We start from the raw sequence: 23,670 nt of genomic DNA, 5'->3' as shown, positions 1-23,670 counted from the left end.
AGCAATATCGCCTAGTCAGCCTCAACAGACGCTGTGCACAGTTAATCTGGATCTAGTTACTATCTTTCGACCCTTGCGTCTATCGTCGATCACCAGTGGCCCGGATACTACGCCTTGTTGCAAGGTGTGGGGGCCAAAATGTCGAAAATACCCACAAATCCTCCAGGCGATTCAAATGCGATACCCCAGGCAGCGACCGCGCAACAATTGAACCGATCATGCGAATCGTGTCGAGGACTGAAAGTCCGTTGCTTACCCGATCCTTCGACGCCCAACCAATGCCAACGATGTGTGAAAGCCAACAGACCCTGTATCTTCGTGGCGCCCCAGAGGCGGCGACCACGCAAGCGGACTGACTCGCGGGTCGCTCAGCTGGAGAGAGAGATGCGACAGATGCGCTCTCTGCTCAAGGATAGGTTACGTGTGGATGAAAGCAGTGCCGAAAGCGTCGGCAGCGAAAGAGAGGACTCTCGGGAACCCGACCTGGGGCCGAACATCAATGATTCGATGCCCGCAGGTTCAGATCCTCCAAGCAGCGCATCGGGATCGGCTAGACCCATGGACTTTTCACCTAGCTTCCCTTCAAACTCTCCATATCCCAATACCTTCGACGGCGGTGCCACTCCCGGCTTAGCTTCCAATCCTGTATCGTCGGGCTATTCACTTGAAGCAACTCTAGAAAGGGATGTCGTCGGTCAAGGCTTGATATCACTGGAATACGCCAACGAATTAGTCGCCTTCTTTATCACTGAGCTCACAGCCTTTGCTCCAATCGTCGTACTGCCCCCAGATACAACTGCTTACCAACTGCGTTGCTCGAAGCCGGTGCTGTTCCTCTCAGTCATTGCCGCAGCAGCTGTCTCGTTGGATGCCAACCTGGCCGCTGCTCTCAACCGTGAGATGATCCGAGTGTATGCCGAACGCTTCTTCATTAATGGCGACAAGTCCTTGGAATTAGTCCAGGCATTGTTGCTCATGATTGTCTTCTACTTCCCGCCCGACTCTCCTCTGAAACTGCAATTCTATCAGTATACTCATATAGCGGCCACGATGGCCCTGGAGATCGGCTTGGCTTCAAAACGACGAGTGCCCCAAAGCTCCAGTCGCAGAACGAATAAAAAGACAGCATATGATGAGCCAATGGCAGAACAAGCGAGAGCCATCTTGTTCTGCTACCATTTGACATCCATGTAAGCTTCAATGCGGTTCCTGTTGAGATTGACCTGCTAATGGAGAACAGTGTCGCTATGAAAACACGCCGGCCGAATTTGCTTCTCTTCAACGACTGGATGAGCGAGTGTGTGAAGCATTTGGAGCGCTCGCCAAATGCAGTCGATAGACACATGGCCACTTGGTTTGAGCTTCAGCGAGTAGTCGATGAGGCGATGACATCCTTTGGGCTTGACGACACGAGTTCGACTGCCCCGCTCACCGAGTCGCGGCTGCAAGCCGTCCTGAGATGGTTTGACAACCGGATGCAGACATGGAAGAAAGATCTATCCATGGAGATGCACACAGGTAAACTGTTCCCAAAACGGTTGATGTGGGCACGTGAAGTGGCTAATATCATACCTCAGTGCCCATGAATTTTGAGTACCATTACACCAACCTCGCGATCTATGAGCTTGCTGTTGGAGAAGGTTATCGAGATCCTGATGCGATCAAGCAACAATATTATACTCTCCCATCACTGGAAAACAGTGACAAGTCAAAAAGCGCGCCACTGAGTGCGGTCCGTGTAGACTTCACAATCAAGTGGCTGAACGCCGCCCACGAGATGCTCGACTTCTTCCTAGGCTGTGACACGGAGATGCTGCGGAAGATCCCCAACCTCATCTACACCCGGGTCGGAGTGGCCATCCTGTCTCTGCTCAAAATCTACTTCTCCGTTAGATCTGGCGCCCTAGGGGAGTTTGTGACTGCCGAGTCCGTAAATGTCGAGAAATATCTGGATGCAATGACCAGGCGACTAGCGGAGGCAAGCGGTGGTCAGAAATACAAGATCCCCAGCCGATGGTATCTTGTCGTTGCCATTAAGGCTCGAAATTGGTATGACCGTTTCGAGCAGAAACAGATGCAGAGAAATGCTGGTTTCGTTCCTCAATTGAGCGCTGGTACGCCAATCTCTCCTAGTCATGCCGCCTCTCAGAATCAGCTGCCATTTGACCCATCACAGCCAAATGCGTCACTGGTAATGAAGACGGAGTACTCCTCCATGGTTCCTTTCCAGGCGATGAATGTGAATTACGGCGTACCGCCGCCGACGGATCAGATATGGCAACCCGACCAGAGCGGAGGTTACCAGAACATGGTTCCCATGAATACCTTTGCCGGCTATCAGCCTGCAATGTTGCCGCCTTACTATGGATATGATGTACAGCAACAGCGAACACCGCCAGAGAGCGGTCAGCAAGGAAACCCATCACCGGCCAGAACGGGCATGGAGCTTGATGAGTGGATGCCGGACGGCAGTATTTTTGCGATGCCCAGCTTGCCTGGATTCTGAAAAGCAGTCGCTGAAAAGCCCTCGAATCTAGATAGAGAAGATGGACCACCTGGAAGTGGCGATCTGTTTGCACACATTAGCATAGACATGGAAAGCCCTCCAAATCATTTTCATCCACCTGCCATATGGAGAGGCAGGCACGCCAGAAGGCCAGTATTGATGAACACTGCGACAAGAAGTCTTCGGGATCGAGAGAGAACTCGAATGAGAGCACACAGTAGGAAGAAGAAAAAAATAAGAGTCTAAGATGGGGCCGTAGAACTAACGAACTAACAACTCTGTCCCACAGTAAGCGATGTGCATGCTCAATGTCTCTCGAGGGTACTCCGTCGGGGCCTCGGTAGACATGAAACCTCCGACATCCAGTTGGGGTAGTATGTTTCCCCCAAGGCCCCAACATCAGCGTCCACGACTGTCGGGATTCTCCGAAAGGGGAATATGTGGAGACTTTGATGGCTCCTCAAGCTCGCTCTTCAGTGATGGGTTGCTGGTTTAGACCCGGTCACCATGTGGATTGTGGCCTTGTGCAGCTAGCTGCAAGTTCGACTGTTGGGACTTGGGAGGTACCACTGGCCCATGTGGAGCTGCACATTGAGCAAGCGATTGACCCACGGAAAAATAGCCCATCAGAGAGGATCGCCTGATGATCGTGAGATGTCATGAACATGGGGCATATTTGAGATTTATGCGGAACTGCACAACGGCAAATAATTGGCCTGGCTCCATTCCAGTGTCTCTGGATATCGGCCGACAATTCGGAATCGGGCCGAATCTCTCGTCTTCTTGCCGATGACCATGTTCCCCTGCTATTCTGGGTTCGAGTCGCAGGGAACCTTGAATCACGCATACTGTGCTCACGCCCAAGTATTACCTGTATCGGTGCCAGTCTCATGACTTCATACTTTGTACAATGACACTGAGCACATCAGAAGACTTCATCAAGCCACGTGCCGCGCCACGTCCGTCCCCACCAGGCTTTAAAGGAAGCCATTTCCAGGTTACGCACTATGGTTTGGAATAATGGAAGCTCTTATACTTGCATATCTATCGTTGTGTTCGCTGAAAGCACTGGAGCTATCTAGTAAGAACCTTCCCATATGGCAGGGTGGCTGTTATTGCTTGTCCAAGATGGGCTAGGCAAATTGCTATCCAACGTTATAACAGTGGTGACATAGGTTGCGAGGATCTTCTGCCTCAATGGTAGAGGACAAGTCTGCTTCTTGGTAACATTTAAATCATCTACCAGGTAGTGGCGACTCGAGATTCCACGTAGTTAGACACTTCTTAGTAGATCTCCCTATTAAACAGGTGATGCGGCGGATGGGACAGCCGCAGTACAACTAGTAGAGACGTGCTCGGTCCTGCATCAACTGTCAAAAATCAAGCTTTGAGCCTTGACATAAACCGTAGTGCTTGAGGGCGTCTTCAGCTCCAATCAAGGTGACGCTGAAGAAAGTGGCTTGTGGTCATCCGATCATGCAACTGGCAGCCTAGTGAAGTTCCGACCCATGCATGTATTGGGATGACGGAAAGGGTCCCGAGCTATGTAAACAAATTGCTGTGGTATGAGCTGGGTTGCGATTGAGAAACGCCCCAATAATGGTCCATGCACGATCTGAAACTCAAAATCTGTCACTTTGGCTCCAAAAGCATGTTCAGCTCTATATCTGGAGAGGATGTTGGGCGAGGGAAACTGAACCAGATAGATAATCCGCGATCAACATGAGGGGGATGGATTGCCTCCGCAGGGAAGGGGGATGACCGCTTTCAGAGGCCAGCAGAGCGGTGGTTGCCCACTTTCCCTCCCCAGATGCGGCACCACGTCTCCCGGTCGCAGGCTGCTTTCCAAATCGGCCCCGATTTCATTTGGGCTGACTGTCAACCAGCAGGGAGGAAAGAAGAAAAAGGAGCCATTCTTTCAATCCTGTCCACTACTACCTACAAACTCAATCGAACTTTCAAAACATCCCCCTGGTTCCTTTCTATGATCAACTGAATCCCATCTCCTCTTGCGCCGTCACAGCTCCGTCCCCGCCGTTCGCAAAAGTACCTTGGCCCTTCCCTCCCACCTCCGTCACTACCCCAGTCCCATTCATCGTCTCCAGATCTCCCCAGCTGCCTACTGACGCCCCCGCCGACACGACTCAGCTTCCCTGTCAGGCACATGGGATAGAACGAGTGTCCAGGGAGCAACTCAGTGCAAGACCAGCCACAATCACCCAAAGTGCCTTTTCGCACGAATGGGTCATCTTTGGCCCCATTCATGTCGGAACTTGCACGGTGATATTAGGGATTCCCGAGAAAAACGGCACGAGGCAACTGCATGCATTTGATTTGACACGTCAATGAAGAATGAGCTCAGTCTCCAGCCCGGCTGTTGACCATTCTGTCGACCATCCTGCCGATCAGCCACATATCTCACAACCCTCCAATACTCCGACCCCCTCCGCTCCAGCTGCGGCCACCGAAAGCACCACTACCTCCGACAATGCTGCCACACAGAAAGAGAATGTCAGACCAGGTGGAGGACAATCTGCAACAGAGCAGGCCGCTGGTTCGGGCCGGGTTATAGAGTCCAAAGTGGAGGAGTTTGACGACTTTGGTTTGCCGATCCGCGTGCGTCCTAAGAGGGAGTCGTCCGAGAGCGAGGAAGTATTTCACGAAGTGGATGAATCACGCGGGAATGCGGATGATAATGGCGATCTGAGCAACCGAGAAGGTCAAGCAACTGCTCCAGAGGGTTCGAACACGAATTATAAGGTGGAGGAAGAGCCTCAGGGAGCGGCCAACGAAGTAAATAAGGACCCGTCATTGCCGTCTGCGACATCTGTGCCCGAGGATCATGGTCACTCTCCCGAGCAAGTCCCAGAGACTTCCACGGCTAGCGAAAAGCGTGCTCTTTCCGATCACCCGTCCCATCCTTCGCAAGAGGAACCCCCACCGCCGTACACGGAGAGTCCTGCTCAGGAGATTCATGATAACAGTGCCGATCGGTCGTCTATGCAGAAGAAGCGTGCATCTGTCAAGCCTTCCGAATGGTCTCATCAGCGACTCTATGTGGCCGGGCAGTCGGATGATGATAGCGAGGAAGAAGAGGATGATGGGGGTTGGAAAGAAATGCCCGCTTTGGGGGAATTCGATTACTATGATGACTATGGCCGGCTGGTTGCCCGTGGTGCGAAGCAGGAGGATAATGAAGCTGTGTACAGTGGTCTAGGTGGTGCAGGAAAGGGTTACACTCGCGTACAGTTCGACGAAGATGCCCAATCAGCAACCAGCTTGGATGAAGATACAAGCTATCTTTTCAAGGATTCCGCCGACACTGCCGCCGGTGTAGAAGAGGAGCTGCGCGACCGCGTGAGCCAAATGCAGGCGACAAAGGATCTTCTGACTGAGAGCCAGAGAATCGCTTATGTTGGGGTGACCAGGCTGACTATTCATCAAATGACATTGGACATGAACAAGCTCCCCGCCATCAAGGGCACACGCAAAGCAAGGCAGGCTGGTATCGATGCCATGCGGAAGTGGGGTCAAGCAATGATGGCCAGGCTCTATTCTCACATGGAAATCGACACCGCGGAGCAGGTGATGATAGAGCAATTGGCTGAACATGGCGTGCAGCCGGCAGACCTTGTCCGACCGCTAATGAGTAACGCTCGTGTTGCAAATCCATTGGCGGATGAGCCCGAAACACCAAAGAAGTCGATGTCCTCGCCTTCATCCCCTAGACTCAGGGAGGACTACCGGAGTAGCATATCCACCGAAATGGACAGGTCCTCCCGATCAACTTCCCCTCCACCATATGAAACCCACCAAGGGGAAGACTTGCCAGAGGTTCGGACCCCATCGCAGCTGCCCACTTCCGCGAAGATCGACATTGATCTCCGATGGACTGTGCTTTGCGATTTGTTCCTCGTCCTCATTGCAGACTCGGCCTATGATGCGCGGTCACGGACATTGCTTGAAAGGGTCGGTGCTTCAATGGAGGTGTCATGGCTGCAAATTGCCCGCTTCGAAAAGCGGGTCATCGATGCTCTCGAAATGCAGGAGGCTGCCGAAAAGGAGACATGGGACGAGTCGGAGCATATGGAGAAGCGGCGGAAGATGGCCCTCAAGCGCAAGTATATGGTTATGGGCTTAGCCACTGTCGGTGGTGGCCTGGTGATAGGCCTTTCGGCTGGCTTGTTGGCCCCGGTCATCGGCGCTGGTATAGCAGCTGGATTCACCACCGTCGGGATCACGGGGACGAGCGCGTTTTTGGGCGGTGCTGGAGGTACAGCGTTGATTGCCTCCGGCGCTACCTTGACTGGAAGTACCATTGGTCTGAGGGCTTCTCAAAGACGGACTGGCCCTGTTCAGACGTTCGAATATCGCCCCTTGCACAATAACAAGAGAGTCAACCTGATTATCACCGTCGCTGGTTGGATGACAGGAAAGGTGGATGACGTCCGATTGCCTTTCAGTACGGTTGATCCCATCATGGGTGATTTATACTCAGTCTTGTGGGAGCCTGAGATGCTCCGAAGTATGGGTGACACTATTAACATTCTCGCTACGGAGGTAGGCAGCGACATTATGCTCAGATACGCTCATGCGGACACTAACATGCTTGGAATAGGCTTTGACCCAGGGGTTGCAACAGGTCCTTGGTCAGACAGTTCTAGTTGCCCTGATGGCTTCACTGCAACTCCCACTCGTCCTGACCAAGCTGTCCTATTTGATCGACAATCCTTGGAACGTATCGCTTACACGCGCAAATGCGGCCGGACTGATTTTGGCTGACTCGCTGCGAGACCACAATCTGGGAAAGAGGCCAGTGACTCTTCTCGGATATTCACTTGGCTCGCGAGTCATCTTCTCTTGTTTGAAGGAGCTTGCAGACAAGGGCGCCCATGGGCTAGTTCAGAACGTGTATCTCTTCGGATCCCCGATTGTGGCCAACCGAGATGAGTACCTCAAAGCCCGCAGCGTGGTGTCTGGGCGGTTTGTCAATGGATTCGCCTCCAACGACTGGATCTTAGGGTATCTTTTCCGCGCCACGAGTGGTGGTATCATGCGGGTGGCTGGTCTTGCACCAGTAGAGGGGTTCCCGGCTTGGAGAACTTCGATGTCACCAAGATTGTGAATGGCCATATGGACTATCGTGCAGCAATTCCTCGGCTGTTGAAGGAAGTCGGCTGGGAAGTTCTGAGCGAAGAGTTCGCCGAGATTGAGGATCCTGATCCCGAGAACCACGCTGAGCGGCAAAGGGAGCTGATCCGTGAGATTGACGAGGCGCGACGAGAGGCTGAGCAAAAGCCGGAAAAGAAGCGGTTTGGTCTGTTCAAACGCGGAAAGTTGGCGCAGAAGAAAGGCTGGGAAACGTACGACGTTGAACGCAACAATGCGATGCGCCGGGGCTCCAGCGACACCAACGGCTCCGGAACGGTGCTCTTCGATATTGACGCTATTCGAGCCGAGCTAGCCTCGGAAAGTATCGAGGTCAAGCAGCTTGAATCCACACTTCCCCCGATGAAATTAGACTTGAGTTCACCAGCAAGTCCGGCTCCATCTGCTCCTGCTTCCACCGGCAAAGAGCTGAAGAGCCCTGAAACTCCAGCGCCTCCGGCTCGTGCGTCTCCTGGGACACTCCGCGAATACAGTCCTACTCGTGACGCGCACACGCCTGCACATCAAGAGGAAGCAGTAGAGATGACCTTTGATACGTCCTTCCACGAGACCCCTCCCCGTTCTCAGTCGTCCTTCGAGCCCGTTGCCTCTCACGATGTACACCCCACAAGGCCTGAGCTTCGGTCTTCCCTTACAATGCCGGCCCTTGGGGCCAGCACTCTAGGCGCTATGGCTTTGGAGCCAAATGCTTGGGCCGAGCACGACTTTGGCCACGGCGAAGAAGAGATTCAGATGACATTCGAGTGACGATGAACGAGACTATGGGGAATGAGCTTCTGTTTGTTTATAAGCTGTTTGTTGATAGACCGAGCCGGGTCTGTGCCGGGGGGTTACTTTTCCTAATATGGGTTGCTATAATTTCTTTTTCGTTGTCATTCTACTTGCTTGTGTCCGTGCATGACGCCGCGGGAGGACGATTGCATTTATGATAGATTCAGAGTCTGGCATGCGATTGCCACGTTAGAGCCTCATTCTTTGTTGCATACACTTTTCTGAGACATGATACAGCCAGTCTAAATTTCATGCATGCTTAATTCACCTTGCGGTGTGGCTGTTTGGATATCAGGTGTTTTGGATGTGCTGGTCGGCATCCCCATTAGTTTAGCATGAAGCAGTCTTTATTACTACCTCTAGTATCAGTTATACGAAGCAAGTCTTCTGCTCCATGAATGCAAAAAGGTGTTCTCCATCCATTGATTGACGGTCGATGCCACCAGTCGGCATAGAACCCAAGCCGACGGGATCATAATTATAGCAGCGGGTGCGGAGAATAGCGTGTCACCACACGCGTCCCTCCTCATCCGATTCCCCAGCCAACTTGATTCATGACTTTCCTCCTCTTCTCTGCCCTCCACACCAAACGACACCCAGCCCAGACCCTGCAAGCACAGATCTTTCCGGGGCATCTCTACTGTTTACAATCAAGGGGGCGGCCCATGCACATGCTCACACTCGTTCCGTGGTTCACTCCATCACTCAAACGGGGGTCGACCTGCTCTCGTGCTTCTTCATCCAAGCAGCTCGGCCACAGTTGCGACGTGATTATTTATCATTGAAACAAATACTTACTCAGGTCACTTGGCTGTCCCTTCCTTCCTTTCTATCTATATCATTTTGATTTGCAATTCTTCTTTTGTCCCATATCGATATCGACCAGTCTCCACAACAGCCATAGCCAACCCATCCATCTCCACGACCAACTGATCTCCACTACAGCTACGATCTACACACCATGGTCCTGCAAACCCGACCCAAACCCAACTCCAGCTACGCCTCCAACCGACTCACTCGACAATCCGGCCCCAGCCAATCCCTCCTCTCCACCTTCCGAAACAGCAACGGCAAAGATGAGCGTCCGAAACCCGTGAAACCGGAGCCCGCGACGGACGACGAGCCCATTAGTTCTAGCGACGAAGACGATGTCGTGAACGAGGACGACTCTGAGCCAGAAACCCGCACACGAGTCTCGGGCCCTAGCTTGGATGAGAAGCTCGCCAATAGCAGATCGCAGACAACGCCGCGCGCCCCGCGCCAACAAAGAGGAAGCGACACAAAGAACAGTACCCCGGCAACGGGTCGCAAACGGACCTCGCGTGAGATGGTAAACGATGACGCGGATGAAGATAAGGATGAGGGGTTTTTCGCCTCGTTTCGCGAATTGGATAATAGGAATAAGCGACGCAAGAGTCGCGGATATCAGTCGAGGAAGTCGTTGGTGAACTCGTCGCAGTCGCCGGCGGGGAGTGTTAGAACGCCGAAGGCTTCGAAGGAGGAGAGCAAGAGTATGAGTAATAGGGCTAAGAAGAAGGGCAAGGAGATTAAGGTTCCGAGGGATATTGAGGACGAGGCGCGTGCGTCGAGCCCCAAGCCTGAATTCAAGCAGCCTCCTCCGATGCCTGAGACTAATGATATGATCTCGAGCTCTTCACATGCTACTTCGTCTGCTCTGGATGCGGCGGTCTTTGATGATGATGATTCCTCGGTCGGCACGCCGCTTAGTACGGCGTCGTCTAGCTTTATGAATGAGCTTTCGCAGTATGGAGAAGCAGCGCTGCTAGATGAACCGGCCGTGTGTCCGTGGTGCAAAGCGCCTGTGGACCCGGGGGCACTGTTGCGATTCCGCGCGCAACCGAAACAGCGCATGCGCGAACAGCGACAATTCTGTGACTCTCATAAGCAGACTTCTGCGGAGCAGGAGTGGAGGGAGAAGGGATATCCGGAGATCGACTGGGATACGTTCGATGAGCGAATCGCTCAGCATTTCGCGGACCTGGAGACGGTCATGGTGCCGGAGAGTACCTCTTTCTACCGGAATAGTCTGGACACGGCGTTGAAGACCGGACAGGCTAAGAACTTCCGCCTTTCGCTGGACGGAGACGGATTGGAAAAGATCTCGTGTGGATATTACGGGACTCGAGGGGCAGGGAAAATGTACGCTTCACCTTTGCATCTACTTGATATGGTCTTCTATGGGCGCAGGCTAATTGAAACAGGCTACAAGCGATCACCTCGCGATACGGGCGGAAGCTTCGTCGGCTAGCGGCCGATGATCAGATTGTGAAGATGGCCGGGCCCGTCGGATATGCGCAGGCGGTGCTGGTGCCAGAGTTGGCGGTGCGACTGGTCAAGGAGGACATGGGGGTGAATGAAGAGACGGCACGGCAGATTCTCCGCGAGACAATTGATCTTGGGGAGAAGGTGAACTTTGCCTTGAATGACAAGGTGCCGGTGCCGGAGGAGTCTGAAGATGAGGTGCAGTGAGATGCATAGCAGTGGTGATGATGCATTTGGGGATTGTTATTCATATACTGGTCGGACTCTGTTTATTTGGGCAGTCCTGGGACCAATGCTGTGTTGTATATAAGGCGATGAGTGATACCTCTCTGTTCGCTAGCTAGCTAGCCAGGCTGTTGTGCCGTGATTTTGTCGGGAGAAATGAAAATGGAATATGGCGCGTGCAGGAGACCAATTGACACCATTGTGACTCCACAGTTGGTGATGCTTCAGTCCGGCCGAGGTGGAGCCGGCGATAAGATAGCGGAGACTGCTGATTAGCTGATAGCCTTGGTTACGTCGTGCGGAGCTGTCCGAACCCTTCCTTCAATCCATAGTGAGAAAGTACTACTGCTGCTGCTGCTGCTAGTTACTCCTCACCTCCCATCTCTCTCTGACTCTTCCTCTTCCATCACACTTCCATCTCCCCTCTTTCATGAGATGGATAGTATTCCAATTTATCTCTAAACTAGTATCCCAATCATGCCCCCCGAAATGCGGGAGAAGGCCGATGCCTACCATTACTCCACCATGCCCAGCGAATCTACGCCTCTCCTCACCACGGTCGGCGTCCGCCCCCATCGACACCGCTACCCACATCACTCTCTCCGCCGTTTCTGCACCATCACTCTAAACTCCATTCTTACCCTCTCACTCTGTCTCTTCCTGACCCCCACTGCCCTCCTCCCCCGCGCTCACGGTTCCATCTGGAGCTACCTCCCCTGGGCGAATCCCTTCCCCCACTCCTCATGGCCTGAAGGCCATGGCCTCAGCTACGCTGAACTCCAAGCCGTCTTGAAAGAAACCCCCAGCGCCCAGAAGGCTCGCGAATGGAGCACTTACTACACCGCTGGTCCGCACCTGGCCGGGAAGAACCTCAGCCAGGCGGTCTGGACCAAGGAACGCTGGGCCGAGTTCGGAGTCCCTGAGACTGAGATCGTGGCATATGATATCTTCCTCAATTACCCTGTGGATCATCGGTTGGCATTGCTGAAGAAAGACGAGGTCGTATTCGAGGCAACCCTGGAAGAGGACGTGCTGGAGGAGGACCACACCAGTGGGCTGCCTAACCGCGTGCCTGTGTTTCATGGATACTCGGCCAGTGGGAATGTCACGGCGCCGTATGTATTTGTGAACTATGGCACTGTGGATGACTTCCAGGACCTCGTGGATCGGAATGTCAGTCTGGGAGGCAAGATTGCTATTGCCAAGTATGGACGGATCTTCCGCGGATTGAAGGTCAAGAGAGCGCAGGAACTGGGTATGTCTGGGGTGATTCTGTATGATGATCCCGAGTCCGATGGGGAGATCATCGAAGAGAATGGCTATGCTCCGTATCCGGAGGGTCCGGCTAGGAACCCGAGTGCTGTGCAGCGAGGAAGTACCCAGTTCTTGAGTAAGTTATCCTAACTTCCCGCTTGGTTGTTGGATGGAGCTGACTGAGTAGGTATCGCACCGGGTGACCCGACTACCCCCGGATACCCGTCCAAGCCGGGATGTGATCGTCAGGATCCTTATGAGTCTATTCCCTTGATTCCCTCCCTGCCCATCTCGTATCAGGAGGTGGTGCCGTTGCTTAAGGCCCTGAACGGCCACGGTCCCAAGGCGTCCGACTTCAACGAATACTGGCAGGGCGGTAAGCTGGGCAGCAAGGGCGTCGAGTACTACATTGGCCCGACCCCGGATGATGTCCAGATCAATCTGTACAATGAGCAGGAGTACGTGACGACTCCTTTGTGGAACGTCATTGGTGTCATCAAGGGAGCCATCCCGGATGAGGTCGTGATCATGGGCAACCATCGCGATGCCTGGGTTGCCGGCGGCGCTGGAGATCCGAACAGCGGGTCTGCCGCTCTCAACGAAGTTGTGCGCAGCTTCGGCGAGGCGCTCAAGGCTGGGTGGAAGCCGCTCCGTACTATTGTCTTTGCCAGCTGGGACGGCGAGGAGTACGGATTGCTCGGATCCACCGAGTGGGTGGAGGAGCAGCTCCCCTGGTTGTCCAAGGCTAACATTGCCTATCTCAACGTGGACGTGGCGGCGTCAGGAACGAGCTTGCGCCCGAGGGCCAGCCCGCTGTTGAACAAGCTGATCTACGAGGTCACCGGGTTGGTGAAGTCACCCAACCAGACTGTGCCTGGGCAGACCGTCCGGGACCTCTGGGACGGTGATATTGCCACCATGGGTAGTGGCAGTGACTTTACGGCCTTCCAGGACTTTGCTGGTGTGGCGAGCTACGACCTTGGATTCAGCCGCGGTCCGAAGGACCCAGTGTACCACTACCACTCGAACTACGACAGCTTCGACTGGATGGACCGGTTCGGCGACCCAGGCTGGAAGTATCATGAGACAACCACCAAGATCTGGGCTTTGGCAGCGGCCAAGCTGGTGGAGACGCCGGTGATCGCCTTTAATGCTACGGACTACGCGCTGGGCCTGGAGAAGTATCTTGACAAGATCAAGCCGGCGGCGAAGCAACTCCCCGAGGGAGCATCGTTCGACTTTGGGCCGCTTGACGCAGCGATCGCTAAGTTCCAAGCCGTGTCAGCGAAATTCGACGCCTATGCGGCGGATCTGACTGAGCAGCTGGGCGACGATGTGCCGTGGTACCACTGGTGGAGGAAGGTGCGGCTCTACTTCCAAATCCGCATCGTCAACGACAAGTACAAGGGGATTGAACGGCAGTTCCTGTACCAGCCGGGTCTGGATGGACGCAGCTGGTTTAAGCACGTAGTGTTTGCACCAGGCATCTGGACGGGATACTCGGGCGCGACGTATCCAGGATTGGTGGAGAGCTTGGAAGCGGGTGATTTGCTGAATTCTCAGGTGAGTAACCCAGATTTACGTAGCTGATTAATTTCAGCGGCTAACGAGGTCTAGAAATGGCGCGCGATTATCATTGAGCGCATTGAAGCTGCGACGAAGCTACTGCAGTGAGTCAGATGGACGTGATTGGAGATAAATGCCGATTGGCGGATGCCAGGTGACTGCCGTTGAAGCAAGGGAGTCAAGGAAGGAGAGTGTATGTATGTATGTCTTATTGATGTATGTGCAAAGTCTTTCTTTCGTTGGAGACAGTTGTGGAGAGTATGAGACGGGAGATTAGTACGGAGTAGTATTAGGTAGATAGATAGCAGTTAGAAGCGGGCATGTTGATTGCTTACCGATTATCTTCAAGTGATTGATTGCTTACTTTCCCCGCCGGCGATCGACCCACCGCGAGGCTATTCGCCATTTTAGGGCCTGCTTAGCGTGTCTTAAGACTGTCTTCTACTGCCGAGTGCCGATTAGTTGGTTGGCCCTGGTCACACGCGCTGCTTGTTGAGTCTTACTCCTCTTGTCTTTTTTTCTTTTCCTCTTCCTCTTCTTCTCTTCTTTCATTCCTCTCTTCAAAATATTTTTGGTGGTAGTCTGCTCACCATGTTGGAGAAGCCCGCCCGGCTGCCTGTTCGGCAGCTGGTCATTCTCTGTATGTACTGCAAATTCATATCCTGAGTTCATAGCTGTATACTGATCAATATACTACATAGCAATATGTCGCTTTGCAGAGCCGGGTTCGTTCACTCAACATACTCTCTCAGTAAATCACTTCTAATAAACATTTAAAAACAGTCGTCTTAACCTCCGTCCTTCCCTACCTGGTACATCCCCCTCCCCAATTCCCCCAACTCCAAACCAAAACCAAAACTAATAATGTATAGCCCGAAATGATCGACCACGTCGGCGTCCCCAGATCCGAAGTCGCCAAATGGGTCGGCATCACCAGCGCGGTGACCTCTTTCTCGCAGGCCCTAATGGCCGTCACCTGGGGCACCCTCTCCGACACTCTCGGCCGCAAGCCCATCATCCTGGTCGGACTCACCTGCACCATGGTCTTCTCGCTTCTCTTCGGCTTCTCCTCATCCCTCTCCATGCTGGTCGTCTCTCGCGCCCTGCTGGGTCTCATGAACGGCAACGTGGGCATCATCCGCACCATGGTCGCGGAAATGGTTCCCCAGAAGGAACTCCAACCACGAGCATTTAGTATCATGCCGTTGGTGTGGACGATCGGGAGTATTTTTGGTCCGGCATTTGGAGGCGCGCTGGCGAAACCCGCGGAGAAGCATCCGGGGTTGTTTGGAGGGTCGGAGTTTTTGAGGAATTGGCCGTTTGCGTTGCCAAATATTGCTGCCGCGGCGTTTTTTGTTGTGGGCATTGCGACGGGTTGGTTGTTTTTGCATGTACGTCCATCCCCTTTTTATATCTCAGGGATCGAGGGGCGTGGTATGCTAATGTGGATGTATAGGAAACGCTGGCGGCGAAGAAACATCAACGTGATTATGGATTGGTTGTTGGAGAGGCATTGACTAACTCGTGTACTTCTTCTCGGAATAAGAAGAAGTCGGAGTCTCATGCATCGGATGCAGAGCGCCAATCCCTTCTGCCATCAACTACTATACATCCAGCAACAGCAGCAGCAAAGAAAGCCAAACCCACCTGGGCCGAGATCTTCACCCCGCAATCGCGACTCGTCCTGCTCGCTTACGCTCTCATGTCCATGCACGCCATGGCCTTTGACTCCGTCCTGCCTGTATTTCTACACAGCCCGGTGCAGCAATACGATGGTAATCCTGACATGAAACTGCCCTTCAAATTCACTGGAGGATTCGGCATCGGTACGTCCTCTCATCCCCAACCCCCTCTCTCTCTCCTCTCACCCCATGCTAAACAAAAGAGAATAATAGACTCCCAAACCATCGGCATCTACTACACCCTAATCGGCATTCTCGGCATGTTCATCCAATTCCTGATCTTCCCATGGGCCGCCCACCGCTTCGGCGTGCTCAACTGCCTGAAAGCCGTGGTCAGCATGTTCCCCATAATCTACATGCTCACGCCATTCACGGTGCTCCTTCCGGTTCCGTGGCTGCGCAATGTGGCCATTTTCTTGCTCATGTTTGGGAAGTTGGCCGCTTCGATTTTTGGGTTCCCGTGCACGACGATTCTGTTGACGAACTCGGCGAGTAGTATGAGTGTGCTGGGGACATTGAATGGGGTTGGTACGAGTGTGAGTGCTGTAGGGAGGGCGGTGGGACCTGCTGTGATTGGGGGGCGTATTCGTGGGGAGTGAAGAGAGGTTGGGGGATTTTGCCGTGGTGGGTGTGTGGGGTGTTGGGGATGTTGAGTGCAGTACCGGTGGGGTGGATTGGGGAGGAGAATGTGTTGCAGGGGGATGATGCAGAGGAAGTTGATGGTGAAGAGGGAGAAGGGGAGGGAGGGGAGGAGGGAGGGGAGAGAGGGTATGGAGCTATTGGGGGGAGGTAAATAGGATGATGATGAGGAGGGGTGGGAGAAGGGGTGGGGTGAAAAAGAAAAGTTGATTGATTGATTGTTTGTTTGTTTGCGAAATGGTGCATGCATGCATATATATGATGATGATGTGATATTAAGATCTGATATGATATGATATGATAGAATGGACATGAAATTGATATATAGTATGAAGTGGTTGTACATGGAATACATAGTAGAGAGTATATAGATGGTAGTGGTAAGCACACCAACCAATCAGCATCCACAAATTACACTAGTAGCCTACCTTACATACCTAGCTAGATCATGCCATCATCCCAGTTCCATATAACATAGCTAGCTTACCTCTCCACCACCCTATTCACCTCTTCTACACTCCAACCTACACAACAACCACATCCACATCCAACCCCTTTCAATACCAACCCCAAAACTACAAAACCACAATGGTACGTCCTCCTCCCCATCCATCCCCTCACCACACCCAAACTGAACACTCAACCATGAAATAAATAGTCCACCACAACAACCAAAGTAGCAGCCCTCCTCGCAATCCTCACCTCCGTCGGCGGCATAACCGGCTACCTGCGCGCACGCTCCCTCCCCTCCCTAATCGCCGGATTATCCGTCTCCTTCCTGTACCTCCTCTCGTACCTCCGACTACGCGCGAACCAGCCCTACGGGGCAGAGATTGGTCTTCTGGCCTCGATTGTCCTCGGCGGTGCGTCCATCCCCAGGGCGATTAAGACGGGGAAGGGGGTCCCTACGGGGTTGGGGGTGGTGGCTGTTTTGGGGGTGTGGTTTTTGGGAATGCACTTCTTAGTGCCTGATTAGGTGGATATAAGTATATTGTTATTTATTTGGTAAGAGGGGGGTGTGTATATGGGAGATGAGATGGGGGTTGTATGACAATAGGTTACTACTATTTATGTTATGTGGATAATGGATAATGGATGATGGATGATGATGTGTTCATATACGTAACTAGTCTGTATACAGATAACTAAGCTGTTTCATTATTGGTGTAGTAGTCTGTATGTAGCCTACCTGCTCGATGTTGAACTTACAGTTTTCTTTCTTTCTTTCTTTTGACTCCGTCTGTCCCCTTCTGTGTCTGCCTGTCCGTCTGCTTTGTAGCCTCTCCATGCTACGGTTCGTGTCGCTCGCCGCCCTACACTGTAAGAGACATTTCCAATCGTGCAAGAAACTGAACTTAGCTGCTTGATCCGATCCCCCTTGTCTCTGTCGCTGCCCTCCATGTATTCGCATGCTCGTAAAGCTGTTATACCGGTCTGGCGGGAGGCTGGTGCCTACCGATCCGCTGCATCCTCCACCGTATCCATCTCGCGCGTCGTGCCCGTCACCACCGACGCCGGTACCTCCTCCAGAACCGTCTCGCCCTTCTGTTCGGGAACAAATGCGTACCTTGCCAGCTGTGCCATCTTCTCTTCTGGACTCGTCTCATTATCCGAGTAAACCAGTCGTATTGCCTTCGACTTGTCCTTCTTGGGCTTCTCCTCGCTCTTGGGCTTGTCTGCTGTGGTCTCCGCCTGCTTCGCGGCCCCCGAGATGAGATCGTCCACCGATGTCGAAATTGTATCAGGCGCTTGTGTCGTCTCGCCTCCGTTCAAGGCCGGCGCTTGGCCCATGTGCATCTGCTGCATTTGATACGCGTTGACCGGTGGCGCTGCCACAGCCGGTCGCTGCGGCAAACCTGGAGGCATAGGCAGACTGCCCGACCGGGGCGGGAATGCCCCGGCCGTCTGCGGAGGGGTGTGGGTTGCTGAAGGAGTGGTTCCAAACGATGCCGCCGGCGTACCCTGGAACGGCTGTGGTGAATATCCCGCCGGAGGGTATTGTGCGGTTGGAGGGAATTGGGGCTGTCCCGGGGAGAAATTGGGATAAACAGGGCTGGCGGTTTGAGGATAAGGAGAGGCAGTGCCGTAGGGTTGAGGGTAAGAGAACTGTGAGGTAGTGGTGGGTGCAGCGGCGGGAGCAGCAGCAGCAGCAGCAGCAGGAGCAGGCTGGCCCTGCCTCATTGTTAGTCGCGTCACTAATGTTGTGGGAGATAATACTCACGAATCCGCCCATAGTTGGGGTCTGTCCTGCGCCCACTGGAGTAGCTTCACCACTACTGCCTCCAGTACGTGCTTCCGCCTTCTTAGCCTTGTGCTCCGCCAGTCGCTTCTTCAGATCCGACACGCTCTCCAGCTTGGGCTTCTTCGCTGGCTGTCCGCCAACGCCGGTTCCCGGAGGCGGATTGCCCGTCACGGCCTGCCGTTCGGCCTCTGCCTGTTGGAACTGGGTGGCTACGCGCTGGTTGTGCGACTGGATGATGTCTTCCGGGACGCCCTCCATGCCGAAGATCTCGACGTCGAGGCTGGATCGGTTGGGAAGAGCATTGTCGACTGCCGAAAGTTGCTCCTTGTGGACCTGACTCATGTGCACCGATAACCCTGTGCTGTTAGTAAAATATCGCCACGGCGCATTGGATGACCTACCTCCTGCAGTGTTCAGCCGGCGCCCGCAGCGCTCGCACTTGAAGTGCTTGGCCTTCTGGTGAGATATGAGAATCTTCAAATCATCAAAGTCGCGCTCACAGTAGTAGCACCATGGACGAGCCAGAAGCTCGTCCAGCGTCGGACCACGTCTCTTTTTACCCATATTGATTGAGTCTGTGTTGATGTGAAATGAAAGAAAAGTGATGGGTTGGTGAAGCAGCTCACTTGGTCGCCGACCAGCGCGGAGTTGAAGTGTTGCGTCACGTGGAGCCCATCATGTGACCTGCGTCATCCATCCCATCAAGTAACCATACAATTATCATCAGTATTATATCTACTTTGACTGAGACAGCTGAATAAAGGTATGGCATTAATGTATAATACAGCTTTTTATATGCCAAATGTACATCCTACCTGGTTGGCAATATTCACAACCAACCACGGATCGCAAAGCCCCGACGCCTGTCGCTGAAAGCACGCTCACTAATCACAAGAAACAAAAGCACAATAATACATACGAGCGAAATTAGGATACAAGCCAGGGTGGGTGGATCACGCAGGTCGCGGATGCGGTGGTGGCAGCCCAGGCGCAGGCGCCCCATAAGGACTGTAGTACTCCGGGTATGGTGTGCGATACGGCTGCAGCGGCGCTTGCTGTAGAAGACCATGAGGCCCGGGGAATGGTGCCACCGCTCGAGGATCAATAGGAGCATATGGCGTAAGTGACGGCCGTGGTGCAGCAATCGGCGCGAGCTGATGATGCGTAGGAGGACCAGGAGCCAGAGGTGTCGATGCAGGCATAGGTGCGGGCGCGAGCCCTGCGTTAGGTCGCGCAGGCTCCCCATACACCCCGCCCTCCGGCTTCTTCTTGATCTTTCCCGGCTTCGGGGGCTCAGATGCCTTCCGAGCAGCCTCCGCCGCGCGGTCGGCCTCAATCTGAGCCTTAGATCGTTTGGGATTGCGCACGCGACCCTCACGGTTGAAACGTGCCCAGTGGTTCAGCATGGCCTCTGTTCGCTTCGGGTTCTTTGAGTTGGCAATCTTTTGTCGCCGGGCCTGTTCAGCGGGATCCACCCCATCCTCCAGTGTGCTACCGGTTTGGATGCTTGCGGGAGGCGTAGGCGTCGTACTAGGTGCCGGTTCGATCGGTGCCAACTGGGCAGTGGCAGGTCGTGCCTGAAGGGAGCTAGCCCCATGTTCCCCTCGTCCCGATGACGGCCGTGGTGCTGAGGTCGCAGCGGCCACCGGCTGATATATTTCCGTCGAAGCAATGACTCCACCTCCGCGAGCTGCACCTCTACCGCGGCCGCGGCCACTTCCACGTCCCCGAACCGCACCCCGAGGGGGTGTGGCGGATGCCTGAGCTTCGTCGACCTCGGTGCCAGGGCGACGGCCACGCGTGCGCCGCTTGGGTCCGTACTCTTCGGTGTCAGTCTGAGCCGGTGTCTCGATAGTGGGCTCTTCGGAGCCAGAGGCGGCCATCTCTCGGTTAGCCGCCTCCAGCTCCGCGGCCCTGCGCTTGCGCGTTGCCTTGCCAACAAATTCCTCGCGTGGCGGGTTCTGGAACTTCGGCACGTGCTCGACTCCGAATTTGACGATGGTGCGCCAGCCATCCGGGTTAGGATGATTGGGTCCAATCTTGGCCGTCATCTTTCGGTATTGAGCGGGCGTTGGCTTGAACCCGCCCTGCGTGAATGGGTTCTGGTTGCCCACTTTATCCTCCTTGGCCTCGTACTTGTAGCCGTAGAGCATGGCTTCCTTCTTATCCTCAAATACTTGAGGTCTTTGCAACTTCCTCGGGTCGCTGGTCGGCTTGGCATTATGGCGAGTCGCTACCTTGTGCAGCTTTTCTATGGCCATATACTCGTCCTGCCACGCTTTCAAGGCATATGCCACGTTTTCTGTGATAGCATACAGCTCTTCGGTCGAGCGGTGCTCCGGGTCCCGAAGCGGCGCCAAAAACTCTTCTAGGGGAGTCATTTCTAGGAACTCCCCTTTGGCAGCTTTAACTTGCTTATACGGTCCAGGCCGTTCAGCGAATTCGTTGTCTTCACGCTTTTGAGCGCGCTTCGGGCCCCGGAGCACCATGGACCAAGAGTGATCTAGGTCAGACGACTTCTCGTCGTAGTCTTCCGAGAATTTACGGATATCATTGACACTCCACAGATTATGCAGACGTTGATCCAACGAAACTGAGTCTTGACCGCGAGAGAACTCATGAAGCTGATTAGAAAGAGCGTCAGCCTCGGGGCCGTCAGCTTCATCGCCATCGACGCTTTGGTCCTTGTCGTTATCGTAAGCTTCCGTCACCTCAGTCACGCCATTTGCAGCGGCTTCATCTTGCTCTTCGTCATCCGCTTCACTCTCGGCCGCGACCTCTGCATTGTCCTCTGCTTGAGGGTCGGCTTCGTGGAGTTGAGACTCTTCATCTTCGTCGGCACCCTCATACATGGAGAATTTGGCAATCTGCGGATGAACGGTAGCAATATGTTCTTTGAGAGCATCATATTGCGACTTCGAATCATTGGCAGACTCAAATTCCTTGCCGCACCAAGAGCATTTAGATTTGTGCATCATGGGAGAAGGGGATGGAGACGCTTGAGTAGAAGTAGAGTGAGCGTGTAATGGCTCGGAGAATTGTCGGCGCAGCGGAGAGTCCTGGCTGGCCAAGTCCGAAGTATGGCTGTCCAGTTCCGCCTCGTTATGAGGAAGCGGAGCCATAGTGGACAGAAAAAGAAGGTGAGGAGAAGTAGTAGTCAGATAGAAAGTAGTAGGATGTGAGAATTCTAGCGAAAAGGGATATCTGATCCTCCTTCGAGGGGCCCAACGTGGGATCTGGCTATAGTGTTAGTCGACTAACTTCCGGCTGAAAAGTTCGCTTGCGGCGCCAAGACGCCAGAAGTAACTGCAGCGCAATCTTCTACACCAGAGCCCCGAGAGCGTAAGGGTGGGAAAGGGGAAACCAAAACACGGTCGAGCAATCGAGACAAGTGAGATGCATGAGGAATTGGGCTGCTCTCCACTGGAGGATGGACCAAAACATTGACAGAAACGTGGCAGACATGGCTTTGGCAGGCACAAGTAGAGCGTAGTATGGGTCAGGCAGGTGATATGTAACATACCTTTGGGCGAGAGAAAATCGCGTCAGTTGATTCCAATAAACTGAGAGGAACAATATTTGAAGATGTGAAAAGATCGCCCTCTGAGGAGCGCGATAGAGCAGAAGTATTGTGGTTGTTGTGCAGAGTCAACCACGGTGGACGCCGCGAACGGTTGGCAGGGATAGTTTAAGAGGTTCGTAGTTCTTGAAGAGGAAAAGTAGGAAGCCGAGCGGGTAAGCAGAAAAACTATGCGTCTGCCAGCGCCGGCAACAAACCAAGAAACCAGAAGCAAGAGATCTAGACAGAGAAGATAGAATGCACCAGATGAAGGGATTGAGATAGATGGCAGGTTATGTTTGCTGTAGAGAGGAGAAAAAGAGCTGGGGGTGGGAGTGTTAAAGCTTTCCGTAGCAGTGGAACTATGAAGTCTTGACGGAATGGGGGAAGACGGGCAGATGGCGAAAGAGGGAGGAAAAGGAAGAATGAAAGGGAGAAGATTCGGAGAGGGGGGAATTAACCACGAGGAACACCACCAACAGCCCAGCACCAACACGGGAAGCGGGCAAGAAGAGGCAAGCAGAAGAGGATTGTGGGATGTTTAGACACAGTGAATGCTGGGGGGAGAAAAGGAAGGGAAAGACTTGGAGTTTAGTTTGTAGAGGCAGCAGGTCGCCTTCACAAAGCGATCTAGTAGGAATAGTAAGTCCCAGTAAAGAAAGTACTTGAGCTTTACACTTACCTTACCTGGCCGGACTGGCCTTTGCAATCAACTTTTCGCACTGGGTTGGTATCGGCACCGCTTGGTGCTGGTACGCGCCATACGCAAGTTACCTTATTTTACTGTATGGACCCACCCAAATAGCCAATCTGGGGCCCTAATCCTCCCGGAAAAAGACCACCTCCGGATAGATCCCCGTCACGCAGACGCCGTAGTCTTGATCAGGCCAATCAAAATAATCGCAGTGGTCTGCTGGTCTGTTACCGGACAATACCCTCCCAGTCCTGTAGTCCAGGTCGGAGGTATACCTTGAGCGCCCTGAAGATGGACTTGTTGATGCTGAGGGATGCTTTTTCCTTTTCCTACCAGGGGCTACTCTTGAGTGAAAAAGTACCCCTGATTCAGGTAAAGTATTGACTATCGCAGTAGCTGTCAACTCCACCTGGGGAACCGGGGGTCAGATCACAGCACAGTTGGCGTCAACTTGGTCTCATCTTTCGGGTTGCCAACCTGATAGATGGACATTCATCGACCGTGTACCTGCCTGAGTCATGGGGCGGTATTGTTACCCCGTCTACGTGACATCATCTACTACGGTACTTTATCGAGGGACAATAATCTCTAGTCAAATAGTAGTCAGAATACTCCCTTCCAAGGCATCATCGCTATACTTTAAGCTGGAAAGGATCGAGTGACCTTTTCCTGTTTTCCAAAACGAAGGACAATGTGAGAAAATGGGCTGATGGTGTTCGGGAGCGACCAGTCAAATTGCCAGTGGTTGATAAACCATCACGGAATGTCTCGGTAACAATTCATGCTGAAAGCATACTATGAAATGAGACGAGCGGGGGAAATGATCGAGTTCTGGCAGGTTCTGACATGATCATTAGGTAGCTGCGTAGACGTTGGTGGGCCCAGTCTTCCTCACACTCATCATTATCATTGACAAAGTATTATTATGATGGTACTATTGTTATTATAGCGCAAGCTAGACCTATGATCCAGCTCACCACGACTGATTCGGACTGTTCCTAATCAATTGATCCCGGTGTTATCTCCCAGTCTTATCAGGCATAACACCACCACCGCGGATTTCGTTTGCTGTCTCATCGC

The 23,670-nt window shown here is 53.3% G+C and overlaps 7 protein-coding genes across 7 annotated transcripts; 5 read left to right on the top strand and 2 right to left on the bottom strand.

Annotated features, from left to right (window-relative positions):
- BO83DRAFT_22285 (C6 zinc finger domain protein) lies at window positions 1-2,714 on the top strand. Its single transcript, XM_025526837.1, has 3 exons — window positions 1-1,190; window positions 1,241-1,518; window positions 1,578-2,714. The coding sequence occupies exons 1-3, from the start codon at window positions 139-141 to the stop codon at window positions 2,504-2,506; spliced, it is 2,259 nt and encodes a 752-aa protein (XP_025388417.1). The 5' UTR covers window positions 1-138; the 3' UTR covers window positions 2,507-2,714.
- A 2,144-nt stretch (window positions 2,715-4,858) lies between these two features.
- BO83DRAFT_444309 (DUF726 domain protein) lies at window positions 4,859-8,708 on the top strand (the record flags this gene model as incomplete). Its single annotated transcript, XM_025536492.1, has 3 exons — window positions 4,859-7,066; window positions 7,125-7,583; window positions 7,607-8,708. The coding sequence occupies 3 exons, from the start codon at window positions 4,859-4,861 to the stop codon at window positions 8,420-8,422; spliced, it is 3,483 nt and encodes a 1,160-aa protein (XP_025388416.1). The 3' UTR covers window positions 8,423-8,708.
- A 294-nt stretch (window positions 8,709-9,002) lies between these two features.
- Window positions 9,003-11,130, top strand: BO83DRAFT_336951 (RTC4 family protein). The gene is made up of 2 exons (XM_025528464.1): window positions 9,003-10,606; window positions 10,669-11,130. The coding sequence occupies exons 1-2, from the start codon at window positions 9,408-9,410 to the stop codon at window positions 10,934-10,936; spliced, it is 1,467 nt and encodes a 488-aa protein (XP_025388415.1). The 5' UTR covers window positions 9,003-9,407; the 3' UTR covers window positions 10,937-11,130.
- Window positions 11,131-11,431: 301 nt separating this feature from the next.
- On the top strand, window positions 11,432-13,882 carry BO83DRAFT_311996 (M28 family metallopeptidase; the record flags this gene model as incomplete). The annotated part of the gene is made up of 3 exons (XM_025527500.1): window positions 11,432-12,344; window positions 12,396-13,771; window positions 13,826-13,882. The coding sequence occupies 3 exons, from the start codon at window positions 11,432-11,434 to the stop codon at window positions 13,880-13,882; spliced, it is 2,346 nt and encodes a 781-aa protein (XP_025388414.1).
- Window positions 13,883-14,365: 483 nt separating this feature from the next.
- BO83DRAFT_426622 (MFS general substrate transporter) lies at window positions 14,366-17,071 on the top strand (the record flags this gene model as incomplete). The annotated part of the gene is made up of 7 exons (XM_025535294.1): window positions 14,366-14,414; window positions 14,476-14,499; window positions 14,558-14,586; window positions 14,647-15,165; window positions 15,231-15,600; window positions 15,670-15,992; window positions 16,754-17,071. 7 exons carry the CDS (start codon window positions 14,366-14,368, stop codon window positions 17,069-17,071), a joined length of 1,632 nt encoding a protein of 543 aa, XP_025388413.1.
- Window positions 17,072-17,219: 148 nt separating this feature from the next.
- BO83DRAFT_336940 (putative C2H2 finger domain protein) lies at window positions 17,220-18,939 on the bottom strand. Its single transcript, XM_025528463.1, has 3 exons — window positions 18,739-18,939; window positions 18,317-18,693; window positions 17,220-18,267 (listed from the first exon to the last, which is right to left on the bottom strand). Exons 1-3 carry the CDS (start codon window positions 18,899-18,901, stop codon window positions 17,548-17,550), a joined length of 1,260 nt encoding a protein of 419 aa, XP_025388412.1. The 5' UTR covers window positions 18,902-18,939; the 3' UTR covers window positions 17,220-17,547.
- Window positions 18,940-19,290: 351 nt separating this feature from the next.
- On the bottom strand, window positions 19,291-21,459 carry BO83DRAFT_388339 (uncharacterized protein; the record flags this gene model as incomplete). The annotated part of the gene is made up of 1 exon (XM_025532753.1): window positions 19,291-21,459. The coding sequence occupies one exon, from the start codon at window positions 21,457-21,459 to the stop codon at window positions 19,291-19,293; it is 2,169 nt and encodes a 722-aa protein (XP_025388411.1).
- Between the last annotated feature and the right edge of the window lie 2,211 nt (window positions 21,460-23,670).

The sequence above is a fragment of the Aspergillus eucalypticola genome (assembly GCF_003184535.1).
Source record: "Aspergillus eucalypticola CBS 122712 chromosome Unknown BO83scaffold_11, whole genome shotgun sequence".
Lineage (NCBI taxonomy): Eukaryota > Fungi > Ascomycota > Eurotiomycetes > Eurotiales > Aspergillaceae > Aspergillus > Aspergillus eucalypticola.
This window is presented reverse-complemented; position numbering and strand designations above follow the sequence as displayed.

Coding starts and splice junctions, on each gene's coding strand:
- BO83DRAFT_22285 (XM_025526837.1), top strand. CDS start 139: ATGTCGAAAATACCCACAAATCCTCCAGGCGATTCAAATGCGATACCC. Junction 1,191..1,240: donor TGCTACCATTTGACATCCAT/GTAAGCTTCAAT, acceptor AATGGAGAACAG/TGTCGCTATGAAAACACGCC. Junction 1,519..1,577: donor ATCCATGGAGATGCACACAG/GTAAACTGTTCC, acceptor ATCATACCTCAG/TGCCCATGAATTTTGAGTAC.
- BO83DRAFT_336951 (XM_025528464.1), top strand. CDS start 9,408: ATGGTCCTGCAAACCCGACCCAAACCCAACTCCAGCTACGCCTCCAAC. Junction 10,607..10,668: donor ACTCGAGGGGCAGGGAAAAT/GTACGCTTCACC, acceptor TAATTGAAACAG/GCTACAAGCGATCACCTCGC.
- BO83DRAFT_336940 (XM_025528463.1), bottom strand. CDS start 18,901: ATGGGTAAAAAGAGACGTGGTCCGACGCTGGACGAGCTTCTGGCTCGT. Junction 18,694..18,738: donor CCGGCTGAACACTGCAGGAG/GTAGGTCATCCA, acceptor CTAACAGCACAG/GGTTATCGGTGCACATGAGT. Junction 18,268..18,316: donor CCCCAACTATGGGCGGATTC/GTGAGTATTATC, acceptor ACAATGAGGCAG/GGCCAGCCTGCTCCTGCTGC.